At 40.3% G+C, this 25,226-nt stretch overlaps 1 protein-coding gene across 1 annotated transcript in view; it reads right to left on the bottom strand.

Moving 5' to 3' along the window:
* The window catches only part of galnt14 (UDP-N-acetyl-alpha-D-galactosamine:polypeptide N-acetylgalactosaminyltransferase 14 (GalNAc-T14)), a 207,039-nt gene that overhangs the window by 22,660 nt on the left and 159,153 nt on the right, over positions 1 to 25,226 (bottom strand). The window contains exons 9-12 of the mRNA XM_031751624.2: positions 16,099 to 16,202; positions 8,617 to 8,743; positions 3,163 to 3,255; positions 2,192 to 2,275 (exon numbers count right to left, since the gene is read on the bottom strand). Coding sequence (XP_031607484.1) covers positions 2,192 to 2,275; positions 3,163 to 3,255; positions 8,617 to 8,743; positions 16,099 to 16,202 — 408 coding nt within the window. The remainder of the gene's footprint in view (positions 1 to 2,191; positions 2,276 to 3,162; positions 3,256 to 8,616; positions 8,744 to 16,098; positions 16,203 to 25,226) is intronic.

The following is a 25,226-nucleotide window of genomic DNA, read 5'->3' as shown; positions in this document are numbered from 1 at the left end:
ACTTAATCTCCAAGAACAAGCATATCTGAAAAAGAAGCAATAGCCTTTAGAGGAAGTTTGGCCTAAAGTTAAACTATAATAGGAGTGTCATTGTGATGAGACCAGAGACTCTAATCATCTCCTGCATGGTCTCATTAACCACATCAAGATCTCACTCTTAATTTGACAGAAATTTATCAGTGTTTGGAAAAAAAAAAAGATGCTCTGCACCTTTAACAAATCTGCTGAAGGCCACGATTCTCTAAACTCATTAGTTCAGAAAGTTTCTTCCTCGTCTTCCTCTGTGATAAACTTTCTCAGTCTTTCTTGTTAAAGTCTACACTGTGCTATAAACTCGGGCTTAAGCCCTGTAGCATTAATTCAATCTGCTATCTCTCTCTGTTTTAATAACCCGTTAAAGGTTATTCTGCGTTTTAAGGGTCAGGTCTGTCTTCCCCTGAGAGCAACCGTGTTAATTCCATTCTGGGGGATTAACACCAGCCTCCAGTGGATAAATGGGTATTTAAGTGGGAGTGTGTGTGTGCTAAAGTGTGTGAAAGGGAGAGGAAGCATTTAAATTAAAGTGTTTATGTGTCTTAAAGGTATTTTGCATTGCTAGGCTGTGTGCTTGTAAGGAAGAGTCACTGCCAGAGCTTAGGGCACACTTAAGTGTGGCCGTTTAGTTATATTTGTGTGTGAGTGTGTGTTGTGTGCAGATAGGGGAGTCAGTCTGAGGAAGCAGATCCCATGGGAACTCAGCCAATCAGGACACGAGGAGACATTTAACCCACAGAGACAGTTAAGTGTTCAAGAGTACATGAAAATGGGCTGTATATGTGAGCAGGTGTGGTTAAAAACTGCTTGAGTTGCACATTTATGCAAAGGTAAATGAGGGCGACCAGTTACAACTCATCATTTTTCACTACTGGTGTGAAAGGGCATACTTTAACCTGAACCACAATCTTTTCATGACCATAACCACGTGGTGTTTAATGGAAGCGAAAGTAAGAAGTGAGGAAAAAAAGAAGCAAAGGTCCCACATTGACGCAAACCCAGTGGGACATTTGCTTCTTCACACCTTCAAATCAGGGTGTCATGGCTGTTAACTTTGGAAATGATGCAAACTGCTTACACATCTCTTAACCATTGCTGCTTTCCAAACATTTCAAGGTGGCGGCAGTGAATGCAAACATTAGTAAAACTTGTGATGCATTTGTGAGTTGCTAAATAAGCCATATACAAAGTGCTGATCAGACTCCATTTATGAGCAGCTATGCTATAGCTGCTGCAGCTGTGTTTCTGAGCGCAAAAAACCAAGCTGAGCTTTATCGCTAGTTATGCACCAGTGGCTCTACATTGCTACTACTACTTGTAGTATTCATACTTGTATGTATGCATTTATAAACGGTGCTGCCATTGCATTAACATCAATTAGGTAAAGTGGTTGGGGAACAATTATTGTATTGATCTGTACAAAAAGTTAAAACATGTCTTCCCTCGGATGTCTCATGACATTGAAGTTGAGACCTGCATTGACGGTTTACTGTGGAAAAAAAACAAACAAAACAACCCACTCCTAACCTGATGGTTTAGACACTGTGGGCTTTTTCACTGATTTATCTATGAGATATAATCAACAGCCATGAACACTGAAATGAAGGCTGCCTGAGTTTGACAAATCACAAATGGTCACAACGGCACTTGTGGTTGAAGCGATTAAAGTGGTTGTCCTTGAAGGGGAGATTGGCCGAGCATAAATCAGTTTTTTATGAATAGAATTAGAGTTAGAGATAATCCAGGACACAGATTAAAAACAGAACATTTACAACTCCAGCAGCAGAGGCTGGCGTAGACCTGCATAATGGCTAATCTGTAAAACTTGACTGTGACCCTGTTTTTTAAAAAAGGAATAACTCACTCAGATTTTACAAAGCTGTTAAAAAAGAATAGAAGTATCCCCTATGGGGAGTAAAGTAAACTTTAAGTGTATACAGCAAAATGTTCTTCTTTAGAAGTTAAAGATAAACAAAAGGTAGAAAAGCACAAAAAGAAATTATCTTATCATAACAATGAGCCAGACAGTGTTAAAGCCACTTTCGGCATTAGCTTTAAAAATTCTCTTCTCACTTTGCATACTCAGCAGGAGCGTTTCCTAGACAGATAAGTCTCCAGACACACACACACACACACACACAGACACACACATACTTACTTGAGCTCTGGGTAGACATTGTCCAAGTACCACTTGAAGGATTTACAGTTGAGCTTCTTCCGAAGTTCCACTCTGCTTCGGATACTGAACACAGGCAGAAACAGACAATCAGATTGATACAGAAGCTGGCAGATGATCAGCAAAGAACTTTCATTAAAATTATTTATTTTTCCCTGCCCCTATCATGTGGGGAGAAAAAGCAATAAGGCAACTACACAAAATAAAACTGACACAGGTAATGACAAACTAAGAGTTCAACCATTACCAATAACAGAGGTGTGTGACATGAAAACAGGTGAAATCTTAAAGCAGAGCTGCAGCATCATCTACACGTGCAGGACTGATAATCACTGACATGTATTCACCGACAACTGACGTTTATGCCAGCGTCTATTACTGGCTGCATTTCTGATACTCATATCCTTTCTGCTATCAAAACAGATAAACCATTTATTTTAGGCTATTTTTTTAAGAGTAACACACCAGGCTGAAAAGCTGTGCTGCAGTCTTCTCACTGTTTAAATTGCTGAATGAAAACAAAAGCAACACTTTCAGAGCACATTAAATAACTAAGAGTTAAAGGAAATACCCTTTTAGTTTCTCTGATTGTATTATTCCATTGTGCAAATCAATGAAAACACTATTTTATGGCCTTATTCCTAATTCAGTTTGATTTTGGTGGTACCTGCTAGGAGCAGTTAACTTGATAAAGGAAGGAGTTTATACTTCTGTGAGTTAACTTTGGCAAAATGTAACAATCTGTCCCTTTCTTTTACTTTATGCTTGAATTTTTATGGTGAACAAAGTTAGGGTACATTTCCATTAAATTACTTGTGGTAAGATAATGCTACAAGTCCCCGTGGTTTGGTGCAAATAAAGAAACACCAGTCCTGTTTGAATATCTGAGGACTAAGAGGCAACGCAGATGAAACACTGTCATGTGAGAGTCAGATGTACTTGTGTGTTCTTACTCTCCGTAGGATTTGCCTCGTGCTGCCGGGCGAGCGGAGTAATAAAAGAGCCGGAAGTCATCCATCCACACCTCGGCTGTTCGACGTGTGTTCCTGCAAACGCACAACCACACACTTACATCACACTCAGGCTAAAAATCATGGTGACCATGTGCTACTCTGAATATTCCTCTTGTTGTTTTATACAAGGTCACTGGACAAATTTAAACCAGACGACAAGTAAGCTAACGTCATGTTCCCGAAATTAATAATGTGCTTTCTGAAAGATATTTTACAATTTAGTTGGAAAACAGACATTTTTCATGTTAAAGTTTTCTTGAGCAACAAAGGTTTTTGCTTTAGTCACTCAGATAAGAATATGACCCAAGACTAATTTCAACTTTGTGTTTCCCAGCTCTGTGAAATATATTAATTGTGTATGAGAAAGAGAGCTTTGGGACTTAAAATGATGTTATGTCTCTAATTTGATCCTCAGGCTGCAGATTTTGTTTCCCTAAATATAAAAATAGGAGGTGCATAATTGGCCTTTTTGTTCAACACTATGTGAGACATCAGAGATAATCTTATGCATGTGTGATTATGACTGACAAAATGCATTGTGAAACCAAGAGGTAATTTATTAATCACATACAAACAGAATGAGAACAAACAGAACAGCTTCATCTCAGATACAGCAAGACAGCCTCTGTGCTGTAATGCAATACATATAATGTAGTATTTGCATATATATGTAAGGTCAGGTCTCGCCCTCATTTGCAGTCTCAACTGCTTCTGAATATGATCCAGCTGTTATTTTAACCACAGTGAACAGATGAGAGGCTGCAGGAGGAAGGAGAAATGGAAGGAAGTAAAAACAGACATTAGGAGCCCCCCACACCCCCCCACTGCTCATTTACCTGCTGCCTTTAAACACAAAGAAACAACCCACCTGCAGATGTGGTCTGGCTGATTTATTTATTTAAAATGTATTTTCTGCATTTTTAGCCTCGACAGGACAGCTCAGAGTGGACAGGAAAGCGGATACAGAGTAGGGGGACTTAAATGCAGAAAAATGTCTGGAGGAGACCTTAACCCTGGCTCCTGCACCACCATTGGTATATGTATTACATACTTAACCAAGTGAACCGGATCACTTACTCAATCAGAACCCTAGCCAGATCAATCAGATCCCATTCTGATCTCACTGGAGTCTCTTTGCATGTTCACCTGCCTTAACGTGCACTGTTACAAACAGATCAGCCACAATATTCAAACAACTGACAGCAGCAGGGAATAATTCATGTAGACGTTATTTGGACCGCACAACTCAACACTGATTCAAGCACACTGAAAACCAGGACTCTCTGACGTCACTACCCCTGCTCGTCCAAGTAGGACAATTTGATCTGCTGACCTCAAAAACAACTTCCTGAATATCAGACACTCCAGATCTCAGTCCAGTTGTGCACCAGAGAAATGCTGGAACCGTGGAGTGTGTATAACAGATACAATCGTATACATAACCTCTGTGAGATCTCTTTAACATGCTTTTTAAAGTCTCATTTGAAAGCCTTTAGCTGAGAATTTTGGCAAACACCATCTTGACTGCATGTTCATACATGTACAGTGGCAACTTGTTCATTGAGAAGATGCGGATTTTACTCTAAACGAGTGAATAATTTACAAAATCACAATCAAAGTGTAATTAATACGACCTAAAACCTGTGACTGCATCAGAAAGAATGCAAGTTTAAGGCACTTAATCATCGGTTATATCCACCTTCTACTGTACAGTTCAGTGGCATTCAGTGTACATACAATATAAGCTGTAACGCAGTGTGTAGAAGAGATCACAAGAAAGGCTGTCATATGGCTGACTGTGATGTTTCCTGCATTTGCATTCAAGCACATCATGTTTTCCTGTATTCAGGGAGGACTTCCACATATAGAGCCATGTTGATACCAAGTGTAAGTCATAGCTACTGCTGTATCTCATCATTTCGGTTCAACTCACTGCACTTTATTCACCCACACAGCGCTAACAGTAAACCACATTTTCTCTATCTCTCATCTCCATTTACTCTTTTTTTCCCCTCCCTCTGTCTCTCTGTAGTAATTAGCTATTAGCTGAGTTTCTGTGAGCTGTGAACAATCTCACTGAAATGACAGAAACCCTCCATTACAGGCATTACACACACTGGCTGTGGCAGCTTAATGAAAGGGGAAGAGAGAGGGGATATGAGATGCTTGTAGGCGTATAAACATAAATATGTGTCACATGCAGGCTTACAATTAAATCCTCTCGCTGTGCACACGCATGCAGGCAAACACGAGGTCACAGCAGCAGACCTCAGCGAGGGAGGAAACAGCATAATCTTTGTAATCGAATTATTAAGCAGCCCCTTTTTATTTAGCATATTCATAATCCAGACTGCCAGCGCCGAAGCCTCGAGCTAATTAACCAGCAGAGCAACACAAGAGCAGACAACAGCAGCTTTGTTTGGGAGGACGGCGTTGATCACAAACATCAGGCCATCGTGATACAAATAAAAGTCATCTTCTTCTGCGCAGAACAGATGTTGCCTCGGTAACGGCCAACAGGGAGCAAAATGAGCAACCAAACAGCCCAACTGAAAAAAAAAAAAGTATCAGTGTTGGCGTGGATTAGCTGCTTGACACAAAACAATAAGTTTATATGAGCCATTTAGCCAAGGCTTCGCTCCAAAGTGCCATTTAGCAGTGGGAGCGCTCGTTTTGGGAACAGAACCCTTCATTCTGGCATCTTTAGTGCCTTGCTCTGCCATTAAGCCACAAAGGGGACCCCAACTCCCATCGCTGGCAGTACTAGCGCCTTACTTGCATGCTGAGGTTTATGAATTAGTGAACTGTTAAAGGAAAAAAAAATCACTCGACAAATCATCAGGATATTCAGGAGTTAATTTGTGAAACAAAAGCACCGCAGTTTGGTTTTCGATAAACTCTCACTGGTCTTCTACTTTCGTTTGTCATTTTAAGCTTTTCCCAGAATGACTTTTAATACATGCCTCAACATAATATTGGATATTCACTAGCAAAGGGCCCAATTAAACAAATGGGTTTTAATATTAAATGAAGAAATTGAGTTTCTCTCTTGTGGCGACGTTTTAATGTAAATTTTTAGCTCATGTTCCCTAATAGGCATTGAAGAGTCTAAAGCATAAGATGAAGAGCCAAATACGGGACACAGGAGGCAAAGTAAAAGTCCAAAAGGGAAGAATTTGAAGGCTCGGGTCATACACAAGGGGTCAATAAACGTGGCAAACAATCCAGAAGAGCATAAAAGCATAAAAGTAGCCAGTAGTCATACCCAAGGAAATCCTTTTATAAGCACAAGGAAAATATTCAAAAAACAGAAAACACGGAAACTAGCTTGACTACTCTGACTAATGAGAGAAAAACAAGAAACTTCTTATACTGTGAGTGTGTCTGCACGTGTGTGGTAGGAAATTGAAGGGAAGAACAAAGGAAGGAAGTGAAACTAATGGGAGTACAAAATAATTGAGTAAATCACTTGACACAAACATGATCAAAATCCCAAACCGTGCCATTATTAGGAACACACCTTGCAGTCATGTTTACTTTGCTCTTGACCCTGTAATCTAAATGGAGTTGTTATTGTAGCCATGATTGATCTATTTATACAAGACCAATTCGGAAGCATTCTGAGCACATTAGTCCTGTTAATGGATTATTGGGCTGCCTGAAAGCATCTTTCTGTTCGAACTCTTTGACAGGGGCAGAATAAGAATACAGCTTATGCTAATAGGATAATATTGTGCTCGCAGCTCAAAGGCTCCCAGGCAGCTGTAAATCCACTTTAACAATGATGGGAGCATCGTTCGGAGGCTGCGACACACACACAGCTCTGAATGGCAACGCTGCATGTCTGTTTCCCGTGCATGTCACAGCAATTCAGTCACACAAAAGTAATCTCGTATTATTAGTTAGGCAGGAAGGTTGGCGCATGCTCAAGGATTATATAAATTTACAGAAAAGTCAGATATGTTATTAATTCAGTAGCAAAGTTCGTTAACAAACAGTATTTAGGCTAGAAGGTCAGCACCACGGAGATAGCAGAAACTAGACAGACACGATATTCCTCACATAATTAATTTACCTCCAGCATATTAAATTAAAGATGTTGAGTGACTGAGCAAACACAGAAGGTAGGACATGCCTAATGTTAATAACAGCTGCAATGGTATAATATAAATCAAAGATTCTGTGGGAATATGAGTTTGCGCATATCCTCAAAGGGGATCCATTATTCTTGACATTTATGCAGCTGCACTTTAGAAAGTGAAGACAAAAAAAGTGAAGAAAAGAGCCAAATATGAGTCAAGTATGAATGAGAACACTGATGGAAGAAAGTAAACTTCTTAGCTGTGAGATTTAATAGCAAAGCTGAGGCTGAATTCTTGTCATTCCTGTCACCAGCTAGTCTTTAGACCCAGTCTATGCGGGTCTGAAGACCACTTTTTCTGGACTTTGGGTTAGAGCTGATTCTATTTTGGTAAACGTTTTATTTTTGCATTTAATGTTTTCCTTGGATGCAATCAAAGCCTGCTCAAATGTGATTGGTCCAGATGAGTACAAGCAGAAACCCTCTGCTTCTTCTTGTCCCGAGCCTACAGATACATTTGGAAGGGTTTATTTAATGAAAATATATTTTCACTGAATTTTTCCAGGACTTCAACATTTCAGATGTCGTTGGGAGAGAGTTCAAAAGCATTGGAGTGTGGACACAGACGGCTGCGTGTTAACACTGTGATCTTCTAAATGTCAGGAACAGACCAGATTCCTTCGGTCCAAATGGTCATTATAGTGATTCACTGTCGACTCATGACACTGAGTCAATAATGAGTGAGCAGACGGGAAAAAAAATACATTTGTTTGCTGCAAGAACTGTAGCACTTTAAAAATTATGGCACTTATCACTTTGTACAATCTAACATTGAATTTCTCAAATATTTCTTATAAATGGCTAAAAAAAAGAAAAAAAGGAAACATAAGGCATTATAAATCAGTTTCATCTGCTTTAGTACAAATGAAAGTGACAAAGAAAGGCAACAACACAGCAGCAACAGGAGCCACCTCTTGGTATCTCCTCCATGCTCTTGAGTCTGTTCCCAGAGATTAAACAAACCTTACAATATTGTGGAGGAGCTGGGCTACATGTGCAGCCTACATTTGGTGCAGGTACCGTCTCATGCTATCAACAGTGACAAGGAAACGAGCAATAAGAAAAAGTAGAAAAAACTCAGTCAGGAGGAATAAGAAGAGAGTCTGTGGCCACCTCTCCAACACCTCTGTTGTCCCTCTAAATTGCACCAAAGCAGGTGAAGTGAATTCACAAAGGTTCATGCTCGAGTATTACTGATTTTTTTGTTAAACTGTGATAAAAAGAGTTCTATAAATTATCCTCCAGACACTTACTTGATGTATGTGTTGGCGTTGCCTTCAGGAAACACATACGGATGTTTCTTCCTGAAGACGTGACCCACTCTGCTGCAGGGCAGGATCTCCAGACTGCCGCCACACTGCCAAACCCGGAATGAGATCTCTGCACACAACACAAACAGACATAAGAAAGACTTTTAAATTCCCTGATATTGATATATGAAGCTATTATTAAAGTTTCACTGAGGCTGTATAAAATGTCAATCATATATATTTCAACTATGTAATATTCTGGATATTTATAATTGAGCTATTTGTCATATTTTGTAACTTTGTAATATATTGTATTATTTACTTTAGTTCAGTCTGTTACTGTTCTTACTGTATTGAACAACTGTAACCACATAGTTATTAATTAATGGATTCATAAAGTATTCTGATTCTGATTAGGCTCATCATCTTACAGTTCCCCCTTCCATTCTTCTTCTCCCTTTAATCAGTTTTAGCCATTTTAATTACTGTTCTATGGAGGGCATATGTCAGAGAAAAGATTTAGGAAAATCAGTATTGGTACAATACAAACACCAAGGCCAGTCATCTTGTTATCTCAGCTGTTACTGCCCATGTAAATAAAATCACTGATAATTTTGGTTTGGTTTTCATGCAGCTGTGACAGACTGTAAACTTAAATAATCTGACCTGATCACTGGGAGAAGCTTTGATTATTTTGTATTAATGGCATAAAGTTGATGATGAGAGTTCTTATAGTCAAATATAGAAATGTCTCAAAATAAAAATAATGATGAAGAGTAAATCTGTCTGTAAGACTTTAATGAAACTGAAGGCTTAATATCTAATAAAAAGCCTTAGAGCAAAATTTGATTGCAAAGTCAAAAATAATTAAATTCAGGTAGAGACATTATGTATATGAAGACGCGGGATGTTTTTGTGTAAAGATATTCAGGCATCCAACTCAATTAACTGCCATGAATGGTAGAATTATACTTATTCATATATTTCTCTGTATTTTCACTAATGCTTAACTGTGATAAGAGGGATCAGAAAAAAAAGGCATTTATGACTTGGCTGCAGTAGCTTTATTCAGTGATGTAAGTTTTATTTTTCTTGTTTTTTTAAAGCTAAAGTTGTGGGTTTTCTCTTTTATCCTAAACAAAATGACAGTTGACCCAAGCATGCTCATCCCTTACACAAAGCCAAGAATAGAGTTATCTGTTCTGTGTATCTTTATCAGTGTCACTATGTAATTTTTCAAAAATGTTTTATTTCTTCTGTGAAGCACTTTGTGATGTTCTGCTGTTGAAAGGCACCCTAAATAAATGTCGCCTTTCATCCTGAGCTTTATTTTTTACAAAGCACCTGTCACACAGCCCAAAGTGCTTCAAATGGCATGGCTGAAGCAGTAAATAATAAATGTTACACTTCAAAATCCCCTTTTCAGTCTATCCTTCACGTCCTCTATCGGAGGCCTGGGAGCTTGAGGGTCCAACACAGTATCGTTGCTGTTCCCAGGACTGCGCTCTTCTGGACAGAGATCTCAAATGTTGTTCCTGGAATCTCCTGGAGCTACTCGCCTATCTTGGGGTCACTGTACTGAGTGCCCCGATTACCACTGGAATCACTGTTACCTTCACCCTCCACATCTTCTCCAATTCTTCTCTCAACCCTTGGTACTTCTCCAGCTTCTCATGTTCCTTCTTCCGGATCTTGCTGTCATTCAGTATAGCTACATCTCTCACTACGGCCATCTTTCTCTGTTTATCCACCACTATTATGTCTGGTTGGTTAGCCATCACCAGTTTGTCTGTCTGTATCTGGAAGTCCCACAGGATCTTAGATCCGTCATTCTCAACTACCCTAGGTATGTCCCATTTTGACCTCAGGACTTGTTCCTGTTGGTCACTTGGTTATGGTGTTCCATGTACGCCCTGCCTGCTAGCATCTTGCACCCTACTGTTATGTGCTGGATTGTCTCAAGGGCAACTTTACACAGCCTGCACCTGGGGTCTTGCCTGGTGTGACAGACCCCTGCCTCTATGGATCTTGTACTTGGAGCTTGCTCCTGTGCTACCATGATTAGTGCCTCTGTGCCGTCTTTCAGTCCAGCTTTGTCCAGCCACTGGTAGGATTTCTGGTTGTCAGCCAGTTCTTCTATCTGCTGGTGGTACATACCATGCAGGGGCCTGTCCTTACATGTCCTTATTACTACTCTTTTTTTCTTGGGTTTCTGCTGCCTGAACTAACAATTCTGTCTGTGGAGGCCATCTTCCTGATGTGCTCATGGGTGTGGATGTTCAAGCTAGTCCTCAGCCTCTTTTGTTGGGCTTAGCGTACAGTCTCAGGGTGCTGGACTTGGGGTGAAACCCTCCATGTATGGTCAGGAGCTTCCTTGTCTTGATGTCTGTGGCTTCGATCTCCTCCTTTGGCCAGCTTATTATCCCAGCATGGTACCTGATAACGGGCAGGGAGTAGGTTTTGATAGCCCGGATACTGTTCTTAACATTCAGCTGACTCCTCAGGACTTGCCTGACTCTCTGCAAGTACTTGGTGGTTCTAGCTTTCCTAGCAGCCTGTTAGTGGTTCCCATTTGCCTGTGGGATTCCAAGGTACTTGTAGCATGATCCCCTCAGTTCTTTCTTCCTTCCCTCTCTTTGTTACCATCAGCCTACACTTCTCCAGTCTGAATGACATTCTGATGTTGTTGCTGGTGGCGTGGATCAGTGAATTGATGTCTCGTTTACTCTTGGCATATAGTTTGATGTCATCCATGTAGAGGAGGTGGCTAACGAGGAGGTGGCTAACGATTGCTCCATTCTGTAGTCGGTATCCATAGCCAGTCTTGTCAGTGATCTCACTGAGGGGGTTCAGGCCTATACAGAACAGCAGTGGGGACAGACTACCTCGGTAGATCCTGCACTTGATGGTGACTTGTGCTATGGGCTTGAAGTTGGCCTCTAGTGTTGTACGTCACATCCCAATGGAGTTCCTAATAAAGGCTCTTAGGGTCCTGTTGATCTTGTTTAGTTCTAGGCATTCCAGGATCCAGGTGCGGGGCATTGGAGTCATAGGCCTTCTTGTAGTCAATCCAGGCAGGGCACAGGTTGGTCAGTCTGGTCTTGCAATCTCGGAGGAACTGTCCATAGTACTCCGTTCACATTATCTGGCAGATCCTCAGACGGTACTTCACTTAGTCTTGGTAACCAGCTATGGAGGATCCAGGTTTCAAGCTTCACCATGATCCTCTCTCTCAGGACAGTTCCTCAAGCACTCAACAATCCTTCTTCCATTGCACTTGGGGCTTGGTACCCAATCTCGGGTGGAGGTGATGATATCGCCCCCATGAGCCGTCATCCTGGCTCCCCCTTGCCGTAGCATTTGTGTTGTACCTTGTCAAACTCTAGCCATGTGAGCATTTCCTTCTACTGAATGTTGGAACACTGAGCTACTAGTTGTTTGACTGTCAATCTGGATGCTGGGTATCGAAGATTCCATAGGTCCCTCATCCTATTCATGTAACCCCTTTCACTGGGGTTCATTTTAAATGTCTAGAACAAGCTTCACTAAAATAAGAGGTGGTGTTAGGGATGAAACCAGTTTTACTTTTGGGAGGCAAACATCAAGTGTGTCATGTTAACTGGTTAAATTTACCTCCATTCTGTCTCTCAGGCTTATTTATTTGAAGCTTTGTCCTTTTTTTCTATTTTGTATCTTTTCTATTCAGCACATCACAGCTAAGTGGGACAACCCTCCCTGAATATTTGATGACACACTGATGGACTCTGATTTGTTTGTTTGAGTTATGTGTGTTAGAATGTGTGTGCATGTGCATTCATATGACCTGCTTACACTGTGCTCATTCTCTGATGTGAGCACTGCAACACAGATGAAAGACAAACTAACTTCACTTCATTTCACATCATTCCACGTGTGTGTGTTAATTCTCAGAGTTTCTATCTGTCCACAGAGAAAAAAAAGAAACAAGAGTTCCCCCAAAGAAAGAGAAGCTGAAAACTTCACAAAGTTTTTGCAGTAACTGGGGGAGAGAGAGAGAGACCGAGAGCATGGAAGAGAGAGGAAGCGAAAATTAGAGCATGGACTGGTTTGATGAGGGAGAGGAGGGATGGAGGCAAAGATGAAACACGAGAGAGTACAAAGGAGAACAAGAGAAGTCAGCAAGATGCTGAGATACTGACACAGAGCCTGTGAGACTGACAGAAACATGACAGAGAGCAAATGAGTGTGAGAGTGTGTGTCTGTGTGTGTCTGTGTGTGTGTGTGTGTGTGTTTGTGTGTGCACGTTTCTCGAAGGGAGTTGAAAAACAGGCTAACTGTCTTTCAGTGATCAGAGAAAAGGCAGCAGTATAACAATCACCAAACTGAATTCAACACCATAGACACCCACAGGCAGACACAAACACATGCACACACACACAGTTCCGATGACTGGAGGCAGGTAGCAGCAGGAGCGCCAGATGTTGCTGCTGGATGGATGTCAGAAGGTAAAGACTTTTTTTTGTTGAATGAAAACTTCACCTTTGTTTCTGGCAGTTATCTCACTAATTTAATCATCCCTCTGTCTTTGCAATCGGCTCAGCTGTCTGTGATCACACAGTCAACACCAGGGAAACTGTTCAAGTCATGCATCTGATGCAGTGCTAGGTGTATGCTAAAACTACAAGCTGTTATCTCCTCACTTTCCCCCTCTGTCACTCCACTATTAAAAATCTGAATTCAAATCTGATTTAAATTAATGAGCAGTCGCCTTTAAAGTTGTCTCCTTCGGGCACAGCTGTCCTCCTACTTTTAGATCACTATCTCAAATTCTGTATGCGTCAATGATGCTCGCTGGATACCCTCTATTGTGTCGAAAGGACAGACCTTCAACTTGAATTTAATTCTGTGGAAAAGGACAAGGTTACAGAGAGCATCTGGTTGGGCTTGTGGTAAGTGAAGGTTGTGCTGTGTGCTGGGGTACGGTGGCACATGCACACTTCCAATAGAGCTTATCTTTCAGACACCACTGGACATGATGGTATAATTCTGCCATGACAGTCTGACTCTGGGCAACAATGTCTTTGTGTGTTGTGAAAGTCAAAACAAAATGGCAAGTATGCTCCTGTTAACACCCCTGACCTGATGCTTAACCTTCAAACTTGCACACTGAGTCTCCATTTTTGCTGAAAACTGCTGTTTTGTCTCAGAGCTGCAGACAGAGACCCAGTTCTCATCACAAGTGATGATACCTGACATGAAACTCAAGTCTTCTTGACACTGAAGTTGGTGCAATTTTGATTCATGTGGTGAAATCACAGACTGTAGGTGTAAGCCATCAAAATGGAACATCCATGATATGATATCCATCTAAAAATTTCAGCAGCACTGGAAGCGGTCCAGAGGAGCACAATGAGGAATTAAATTTGGGCATGCTTATTAACTATGCCTGCACCTCACACTGTTATTTAAGGTTGATTATAATTAGGAAATAATAGCAGCTTTTGGTATAAAATAAAAAAGCAAACCAGCCCATTTCCTCCTTCAAGTGAAAGCCAACTTTTTAAATATTTAACTAAAACCATAAAAAACATGAATCTTGCATTAAAGCATCATCCTGCCAGTGAACATGACAACCACACAGATTTGCTGTGGGTAAATTAATCATTTCTGAATGTTGGTGGTGAGAAGACAGGGTTGCTAAAACTACAGTGAAGAAAATACAGTTTAGATGTGAAACACTAGAACTGCAGGTGAAGAGGAGGTTTGGCTTTCTTGTAACCGAAGCACTGAGCTCATTAAAGCTGATCGTGATATAGTGTCTTATCTCTGGGCGAATTAGACCTTTGTGTGCAATTTTACAAAGTTATACTGTAACTGCTTCATGGCAATTCTGGGTTTTTATGGGAATTGGCATTAATGTGATGAATACCTTTAATTTGTTAGGTACCAAATTTATTGAACATGAGAGAAACTCATACCCGCTATTATTTCATCCACTCACTGATTCTGAACTGATTTTTTCCCTTAAGGTAATAATCCTACAAACTTTGTGATGATGTTCAAGTTTGCAGACATCCAGCAGATTTCTCTGTGATGTTATGATGTTTTTAGATGGTCAGTTTGGTGACTTATTTTGTAGTTACACAGGAGAAGTCAGTTCATTTCAATAAACGTAAAAAATCCTACATGCTTTTTTTCCAGTGTTAAAAATCAGTGCAATTGGCAATAAGCTGCATGCTGCAAACATTAGCAAATAAGATTGAGTGCTTGACTAATATTTTCTCCTGCTTATATTTTCTACCTTAAGAAATAATAATGATTGCAGTCATCATTTAATTTAACACAGAATACCTTAATTTTGTAAGCGACAAGAGAAGAGACGAGATGATAAGGGAAGAGAGAAGAAGAGTTTGTAGAATTTGTTAACTCCTGACATTTGGCAATAACTCCTCTGCTAAAAGGACCAATCTGCATTACTTGATGTATTTTTGCATAATGTGAAATCTGCAGGGAAGAACAGCTTATATTTGGATTTTTAAATGTTTTGGGATCAAGGATCAATCACACAACCATAAAGCAAAATGCATTAAATAATGAATAATATAAAACATAAAAAACATTATTCAGAAGATGAATGGCAGCTAGGACAAATGCATTTTTGAGTCCGCACATTGGCATTCAGTAATTTAAATGTCTTTGGCTAACCTGGCTACGATCAGCTAGATTAGAGTGGACCCCATACAAGTGACTGAGGTTATTCGGGATCACACCTGCTGTTTTGATGCACATTGTAACTACACCTTGCACTAAATCATTAAAAATGCATGACAATCATCAGTTATGGTTCAAACTGCTAATTTAATTGCAGTTATGTCTGAATCAGCTTTATGGCCCTCGTACTGACAAAAACACCATCCACAGCCAGACAGAAGACACATTTGGACCTAATCTTGGTCTACTTTGGACCCGTATGTCCAGTCATGGCACGGGAAAATAGTCTGTGGGCTAATCTGAGCTGGGCTCGACAATTTTAAAGGCCAGATGTGGAGCTGTGACTGTGTCACTGTGGCCAGTCTCACCCTGAAGCAACACTGGCAGTTAAAGCCTAATGCAGCCCATAGAAAACTGAAAATGTGGGCCTCCTTTGGTCCAAAGATACATTCCAGTTCCTTTGCATTGAGAGTGAACTGACTGAATGTAAATAAACTGAAAGATACTGATGAAAATGCAGCTTGAGCTGTTTATTTTGTGTTTCATAAATGGATGGTTGACTTTTTGCTAATGTTAGGATATAATGGTTTCACTGGTTTAGTCCATTTGAGATGGTTGGTCTGTAACAACAAAAGTAAAATGATTTTAAAAATGTAGAAATGGCAAAAATGTTATTACTCAACAGAAAACATCATGTTTTTAATATTACTACTTAAATAGTTAATATTAGTTTCCAATGTTTTATGAGTTTCCTCTAAACTTCACAGCACCTTTCTTCCAAGTACGATGACTCACCAAAGTTTTCACCGCCCCAAATGTCCATGGCAGTGTCGTATTTTCCAAGGTGATTGAACCAGGCCCTGTCAATCACAAAGAGTCCGCCTGCGATGATGGGGGTCCTGTCAGAGAAACAACAAAAAGGGGAAAATAAGGGAGTCTCGAGATGAGAAAAACATTTCCTCGTGATTTGTAATTGAGTCTTAAGCATGTCTACTAGATTTATGTCTCACTACTGACCCGAAAACATCCAGAGATGACAAAACGGATAAAAAAAAAAAACCATTTATGAAAAGGGAGTTTTGAAAGCATAAATCTTCACTGCCTCTAAACTTTTTAGCTAGATACAAACCTGTGAAAGAAAAGCAAAAGCTTCTGCCCTCACACGTGCTTGTGCTGCTTACGTTTGTCCTCACATTTCTCCAGAATCTTATCAGATCTAATTCAAACGCGAGGAGCTCATTTAGTTCCTCTTTGAGTTTTGCTGTTTTCTTTCTGTTTGCCATAACGCAAACACGCACACGCACAATCACACAGACACAGGCAGGACAATGAGACGAGTGAATAGCTGAAGGCCAGCACGCGCCATCAAATACCCTCTGTTTATCAACAATTATCCCGTCGTCATCGCCTGCAAATAGCACCCTGAGTGTGTGTGTCCGTATGTGGGTGGTAGAACATAAAGTCTATTCAAGCTCAATTTGTCCTTGTGTGTTTAAAGGAATGTAGCAGTGTGTGTGTGTGTGTGTACATAAGACTTTGACTGCAGAAAGTGAGGATGTTAAATGGCATAAAATAACTTGGCAAATGCAATGAATAGGATGAGACAAACAAGACTGTGTTTATTTGTGGACGTTTATGTGTACGCGTCCCTATCTTTATGAGGACTGATGCTCGCGGGCTGTTTTTTCTCTAGAGTGTCGAGGCCGATCGGACAACACCACACAGTGTAGCAGCGATGATGTGACATAGGACTAGAACAGCAGAAATCTCAGTAATGATAATTTAAGAAATTAAGCTCAAAAGTTACAGGAATGCAGACCTCATCACAATCGACCACCCACCGCGTTCCTTTTTCAGATGACGTTACCGCAGTTTCACTTAAATAAAGCTACTTTCAGCTGCTCCCTTATTCACAAAAGGTGACCACAGCGAGTCGCTCTGCACACTTTGAGCTTTCACAGGATTTTTTGCTTGCTAGACAAATGTTTAAACCACTGCATTATGGAGCAGTTTTACTGAAATAAGTAACAAGAATAATAATTACCATTATTATTTGTATTGCAGTTTCTGACACAGATACAAAGTGCTTTCCAGTTTGGAGAAAACACACATTATAAAAGTGTGCATACATACAGAAATGTGTTTCCAGCAGTCAATTTAAACCAAAGCACAGATTGACCTGACCGGAGGAGCTTAGGAAGGCTGTTCCAAAGGTTCCTACAGCTTTGTGTCTGAATTTAAAAGAAGACCACAGTACAGTGAAAAGACTCTGACCAGATGATTGGACAGGCCAACTAATGCAATAATAGAAGGAGCCTGCCCATGAATTACTACATTTTACAATGAATTCTGAATGGAGCCCAAAGCAAATGAAGGGAAGCTAGATTAGAAGTGATAAGCAGGCACTGGCATGTTTTTGTTAGCAGTTGTGGATTAAATGAAGACAAGGTACGAAGGACTGAGAAATACACATAAAAAGTGAATTACAGTATTGAAGACAGCAGAGAATGAAACTGAGCACTAAAAGTTTCAGACCTCTGGTTGATAGCAAAGGTTTGATTTTGAGTACCAAAATACATTTACAGTGTTTATCATCAATGCAGAGGAGAAAACAGGACATGCAGGATAAATATGGGAAAATGTGGTGCAGCAGAAGTTTTCAACTATACTGCAGCTGGCATATCCACTGAATATTGTAGTAAAGATGTTATATGGATGGATAGATGGTGATTTTATGCATGGAGTTTTTATGTTATTACTGAGACGGTTGCTAAGTGGTGAAACTTGTTTCTAGAAGTAATTTAATACTAGATGGAAATGTTTTCATGGTTGAAACACCAGGATAAGAGTAAATGAAAGCACTTCTAAATGTTCAACTGCCCCTGTGTGTTTATTTGTTCCAAAAACTGATGCTGTTAAAAAAAAAAAGTGGCGAAAAGCACCCCAACTCATCTCCTCGAGTATCTGTGTTACAGGTTACAGTGCATATAATGTAACCTGTAACACAGATATATGCGGTTGTAAAGGTTAGGGTTGGAGGCTTTGAAATACATAATGTCGCTCATGGTCTTCATACGTATAGTTTATAAATACGTAAATGGTAACTCTTGGTAACCAGGTTGACATGACAGATAAAATCAGTGCATTGACTTAGCTACAACCTTTCTACAATCTTTCTACATCCATCTCCAAAACACAAACACAGGGACACACACACACGCACCATATGTGATTGCCTGCCCCGCTGCCTCCACCAAAACATAAAAATAAAAACCATGCATGAAGTCAGGCAGTCATAAGTTGGCTCAGCAGCAAATCTGGGTTCCTGCCACCAATCTGACTTATGACGAAGGAGCACTGCCAAAGTTTATTATTTATAACCGTGCGTGTGTGTTTGCTCTGTGGCTCTTGTGGCTTCCCTTTGTTTGTTTGTTCATCTCTCCACAGCCAATGATTTGTCAGGCATCGATGATTTGAGTTTGTGTAAACTTTTAGCGTATTAAGTTTTTCATCACAGCCAGTGTGTCCTTATGCAACCTGCTTTCATTTCCAAGGCATCAAGCTCAACAGTGCAGGGTTGGTGTTGTGAACGGGCGGATTTTAGCCCAAACCACAATGTTTCCCTAAATTTAAACTAAACTTGAGTAGATTTAAGTGCCAGCACCTAACCACCAAAGGAGCCAAAGGTTTCTTGTGCTTCTGAGAGTTAGTTTATGTGTGTCTCTTGCTTTTAGATGACGTCAGGTTTGTTAGTTCCCCTTTGTGTTGCCATGATGTTCCTTCAGTCTTCTCACTCTGTTTTTCCTTTTGTCTGTTTGTGTCAAGTTAGTGTTGTCTCCCCATTCTGCTGTGGCTCTCTCCCATATTTTATTTTGGCGACTGTTGTTCCGTGTGTTGGTTCCCTCGACTCATTAAGTTAATTATTCTCAGTTGTGTTCCCACCTGTTACCTCTGCCCTCGTTATCCTGTGTGTGTGTGTGTGTATTGTCTCAGTCTTGCTTTGTTGCATCGTCCTTCATGGTTGTTTTGTTTCTTGTGAGTAACTCTTGTGAGTTAACAGCATTAAAGCCGATTTTTGAGTTTATTCAGGACAATCAGGACGATCACATGTGGAGAAAGTAAAACTACTGCAACAAAAAAGAAAGAAAACTAACTGTTAAAGCAATACAGGAAAGAAAGAGAAGACACTGGAAACATGGAGACCAACCTAAACATATTAAGACAAAGTGGTGAACAGACAGGGAAACACTGGGAGGCTAGAATAACACATGGATTCAAATCAAAACTTACGCATCATATCCCAAAAAAACTCAGCATCACTAAAACCACCGAAACTTAACTAAAGGACCAAAAAGAAAAGAAAAGAAAAGTTCATTTTATTTAAGTTTGTTTAGTAAGTACACAATATTGTTTCAATTATTTGTATTTTTTTCACACAGTTTAAGTTGTTAGGTTTAGAAAATAACAGTTTTTTTTGATTAATAATTTGTTTTGACTCATTGTTCACTTGGGTTTGGCAACAAAACTAGTTGGCAATGTTTAGGAAAAAGAAAATGATTTGGATAAAAATAACAGTGTAATTAAAGGTTAGAAGTCAAACTTCTCTTTCATTATATATATGGCCTCAGTCAACACCTGTCTGAGAAAGGTTGGAGGTTTTACTTACATGACCTTAGGAGGCTGCCTGTATAAACAGCAGTTATTTTAACCCAATCAAAATTGACTGCTATTGTTATTTTTCTGATGAGGTCAGCCTGCCACAACCCTGCTGAGGTCACTGCAGCAATAAAAGGTCAGAGCAGGATGATTAATTTGTTACTGATTTCTGAACTGCATTTTTTTTTATTCTAACAGTAGTGGGGCACATCAGCACTGCCATTAATCACATCACCCGACAGAAAATAACATTATGTAGACATAGAAGCTTTTTTGTAAGCACTACTGTGACAATCTGTGATTGTGGGCCATTACTGCAATTTTAAATGAATTATGTATTGGGGCTTTTTTATTAAAAATTAGTCTACATGCAGTATAGCACATAAGGTAACCAACATTATTTAGTCAGCTACATTTACTGTGGTCTATTTGGAATTTATGAATTTAGCAGGGGGGGTTTTTTCTAGTACTGGTTCACAACAATACATCTCGATGTGTCTTTTTATACTAATGTAACGATCCTGCAATATTAAAGAAAGAAACCCAATGATCTGATGGGTGATACTGATTAACAAGCACTTGAAAATGGGGAGGAAGAACTCCCTTTTAACAGGAAGGCACCCCCAGAAGAACCAAGCCCAGAGAAAAGCCACCTACCATGTGTGGTTGGAGGTTGACGGTAGACAACAGTGGCATTTAAATGTATAGTGGCTTAAAAGAGGGCAGAGATTCAGAAGAAGTGGTCAGAGCATCATGTCAGCTACCCCGACAGACTGAGCCTATAGCATCATGATGAAGGATGGTTCAGGGTCACCTGATCGAACACTAACTTTAAGCTTTATGAAAAAGGAACCTTTTAAGAACCTCTTAACAATGTAGTGTATGCTGTACAGTGTAGTGAGGTATGCCCAGACCTCTACATTGGACAGACCAAACAGCCACTTCACAAACGCATGGCAACATAGAAGAGCCACCTCCACGGGACAAGACTCAGCGGTCCATCTGCATCTAAAGGACAAAGGTCACTCCTTCGAGGATGCCAGTGTACACATTTTGGACAGAGAAGACAGATGGTTTGAAAGAGGAGTAAAAGAGGCCATTTATGTCCACTGTGAAACCTCAGGAAATCACATGATACGGTGGGGCTAGGTTTCACAATGAGCTCACCCGAAACCTTGGCTGATTGTGACCTACACCCGTTTTCACACCTTGGCTCGTGTGATTAGGTAGAGGATCATTAGGGGGTCCATTGTCCCTCTCTGGGGGACACTCCCACAGGGCTTAAATCTGGGACTCTCCACCATTTGACCCTAGAACTGAAGAAGCTTCTCGGATGAGAGGTGAAACGTCTTCAAGCCACTTAAAGAAGTCCAGATGCTTTTCTTTCAAGCTCCTTAGAGAACCTTTTAAGGTTAATCTTAAATGTAGAAGGTGGCTGTCTCCTGAATCCAAACTGGGAGCTAGTTCTCCACAGCAGATGAGTCTGTTTCTAGAACGAGTTATGACTGAGTTATGTTCCAAGTAGCAGTTTCATCTGACAGACAGTTTACCACCTCTGTGTCTGAGCTAATGAGGTCTAATAAACTTACATGTATTCATAATAAACAACCTATAGAGAAATTTAGACTCTAAAGACAAAAGTTTAAGCTCATTGTACAAAAACAAGATATTCCTTTTTATATATATACTTCATATTATACATATATCATGAATCTATATTTGAATAGAACATACATAACAAATACAAAAATTCCACAAAGAGAAGGATGACAATAGGTTCAGATTTTTTTTAATAAAAGCAGAAAAATGGGCCTGAAAGGCAAAATCAGTAGGTTTTTCTTTTTAATAACTTCCCAAAGGCAAATGTAAACACATGAAAAACTATTGCACACTGAGGAATGCATTGCTGGAAGGCATAGCTGCATTTCTTTTTGCCAATGTGGACTTAATAAAAGGAAATATTGGGTGTGAATGCTGTCTTAGTTTTATGCACCTCAGTTTTCCAGCATTTCTTTGACTGCTCTTCGTCTATATGTTTCTGAACTTTTATGCACAATAAAACACAAAAGTGAAGAAAACATTTACAGTTCAGCTTTAAAAGTATCAATAATAAAAAAATAATAAGAAATCTGTTTTGAAATGAGTAACAAGCTCATGAGTGTGGCAAGTTTATTATAAGAAAAATAAAAAGTACAAAAAAATTAGACCAAAAAGAAGCAATTCCAATAAAAATATGATAGAAATGGGTTAAAAAGGGAATTTGAAGGTGGTACAATTTGGTGTAGCAGAGAAACATTACTTTGCTCAGAATAAGTGAGGTGAGCTGTATGGTGAAAGACTGCAGGGGTTTGGGTTTTGATTCCACATGGACTGTTTTCTGCATGTCGTTCCTCTTGCTCTCGCCCTGCTTTTCTCTCTGCTCTCCACAAAGTTACATTTGGCGAGCAATATTAAAAACCATCATCAGCTTACGTTTAATTTAGTCTGATACCTTTGACCTAACAGTGCCGATGGATGCTACAGGCTGTTCTGCATCTGCTTCATCAATTACTATAAATCACACTACTGCAAACTCCACAGTTCCATAATCTGCTCTTACTGTCTAGTATAACCTTTGGCAAAATTACAGTATCACCGTTTAAAAAAAATAATATAATTTTAATCAGAACATCACAACTTCTATGTAAAACATCAACTTTTTTGTTTGTATGTATGCTTGGTGGTATTTGTTGAGCTGTTTGAAATTACCAGCCACTCTGTAGGTACAGACATTTTCCCAGATTAACTTTGTTGACATCAGCAAGCATAAACACATGACAGGGACGACAAGAGGACGACAAGTCTGTGATCAGATGAGCACAGACAGGACCACAGGGTGACACTACTTTCTGATTTGTTGAGTATCTCAATTGCATCAGTGGGAAGGGACACTGAGATGCGTCAGATGAAAAATGAACTAAGCTGATAACACGTATCAATCTTCAAATAACGCAGAGGTAGCATGAGACATCTTTAAATGCAGCAAATCTGCAAACGCAGCATCCAAATAACTGGTGGCTGTGGTAGAGAGGAGGCCACTGAAAGAACTGCCATTAATCCAGGCCACCCACTGAACCACTTACTGGAAAGGCAGAGCTTTCTGTAATAACAGTTTCAGCTTTCAGCTCCACGGCCAAATGACAGAAATAAGAAATACTTTTCCCTCACACCACAACACCTGTATTCATTTTCTTTAGATTTTTGCTCCTTATTGTATTATATCTGCCTTTTTACATTTGCATTATATTATCTTATTTATTGTTTTATGCAGTGGGCTGCTTTCTCAGGTCTAATTGTCCTCATTTCCTTTGCATAACTTTTACCTTACTAATAGCGTTGGTGTTACGGTCATTGTGCCTGCTCGGAGTACTTTTACAGCCGTAAGTAAAATGAATTGATGCAGCCTGGTAATGAAAAAAATCAACCACCCACATCACCAATAACCTTTTGCAATAACAGCCAGGCTCATTTTAATTATTCAGTTAATAGTAGCTCGTGTATCTGCAGCAATCCTGACAGCTTGACTGAGGAGGGCACGGTACGACTTTGAGGAGTTACACTCGTGTCTCTTTGGAAGCAAAAGGAGGTCATTCATCAGCTCGCACAGCTTACTTTAAAGTGTGATCCCACTGAAAAACCAACAGAAATGTGTTGAGGACAGTCTGAACTGACCCTTACTGTCCTAATGTGCTAACCTGCTCTAACACCTTGAGAAAAGATTGAATTTATTTACCACTTGTCCCTTAAACATATTTATAATTTATGCCATGTTATTTTACAGTTGGCCATAAGAATAGAATAGCATAGAATTCAACTTTATTGTCATTGCACATGTCACAGGTACAGGGCAACGAAATGCAGTTTGCATCCATCCAGAAAGTGCTTTAGTCGTGATATAGATATATTACAATATAAATTAGCAATAATAGAGATGTGTAAGTATATTACAGAAATGGGTCTATTATGGTATGTTATAATGTACACAGTGTGAAGTATGTTATGAATATTCTATAACTATAAGTATGTACAGGCTGTAGTGAGTACAAGCTATGTACAGGCTATGAACAGGATATAAATATGAAATAAAAACTATACAGAAATCTGAGATATACAGTTATACAGAATGTGAACTATGTAAGTTATAAACAGTTGTGGGATTAAAAAAATTATCGTATGTACAGAATGATTATCTACACAGAACTATACAGTAGTGGTAAAGTGCTAGTGGTTGTGGGTGTGTGTATGTTCAGTCCATGAGTTTAACGTGGGTCAGATGTCAGGAGGCAGAGTTCAGGAGTCTGACAGCTGTGGGAAGAAGCTGTTCCGGTACCTGGTGGTCTTAGTCCGGAGGCTCCTGTAGCGCCTCCCAGAGGGCAGGAGGGTGAAGAGTCTATGTGATGGGTGACTGGGGTCTCTGATGATTTTCCCAGCCCTTTTCAGACACCGCTTCCTGTAGATGTCCTTTATGGCAGGAAGTGGTGCTCCGGCGATGCGCTGGGCAGTTTTCACGACCCTCTGCAACGCCTTCCGGTCCGAGGCAGAGCAGTTCCCGTACCAGACTGTTATACAGTTGGTCAGGATGCTCTCGATGGTGCAGCGATAGAAGTTCACCAGGATGTCTGAGGACAGGTGGTTCTTCCTCAGAGTCCTCAAGAAGAAGAGGCGCTGGTGAGCCTTTTGACCAGCTTGGAGCAGTTGGTCGTCCAGATGAGATCCTCGGAGATGTGGACTCCCAGGAACTTGAAGCTGCTCACACGCTCCACAGCCATCCCCTTAATGTGGATGGGTGGATGTGGGTCAGCATTCCTCCTGTAGTCCACGATGAGCTCCTTAGTCTTCTCGGTGTTAAGCAGCAGGTTGTTTGTGTCGCACCACTCAGCCAGACGATCCACCTCCTCCCTGTAGGCGGCCTCGTCGTTGTCACTGATGAGGCCAATCACCGTGGTGTCATCTGCAAACTTAATGATGGTGTTGGAACCATCAGCAGGTCTGCAGTCGTGGGTGAAGAGGGAGTAGAGGAAAGGGCTCATCACACAGCCCTGTGGTACACGGTGTTCATTGTGATTGTTGATGAGCAGCGGTTATCCAGTCGGACATGTTGGGGCGGTTGGTCAGGAAGTCCAGTAACCATTTGCAGATGAGGGAACTGATGCCCAGGTCTGTCAGTTTCCTGATGAGTTGTGAGGGGTGGATTGTGTTGAATGCTGAACTGAAGTCTATAAACAGCA

The sequence above is a fragment of the Oreochromis aureus genome, linkage group 15 (assembly GCF_013358895.1).
Source record: "Oreochromis aureus strain Israel breed Guangdong linkage group 15, ZZ_aureus, whole genome shotgun sequence".
Classification (NCBI taxonomy): Eukaryota; Metazoa; Chordata; class Actinopteri; order Cichliformes; family Cichlidae; genus Oreochromis; species Oreochromis aureus.
The sequence above is the reverse complement of the archived record's forward strand: the minus strand, read 5'-3'. Positions and strand labels throughout refer to the sequence as shown.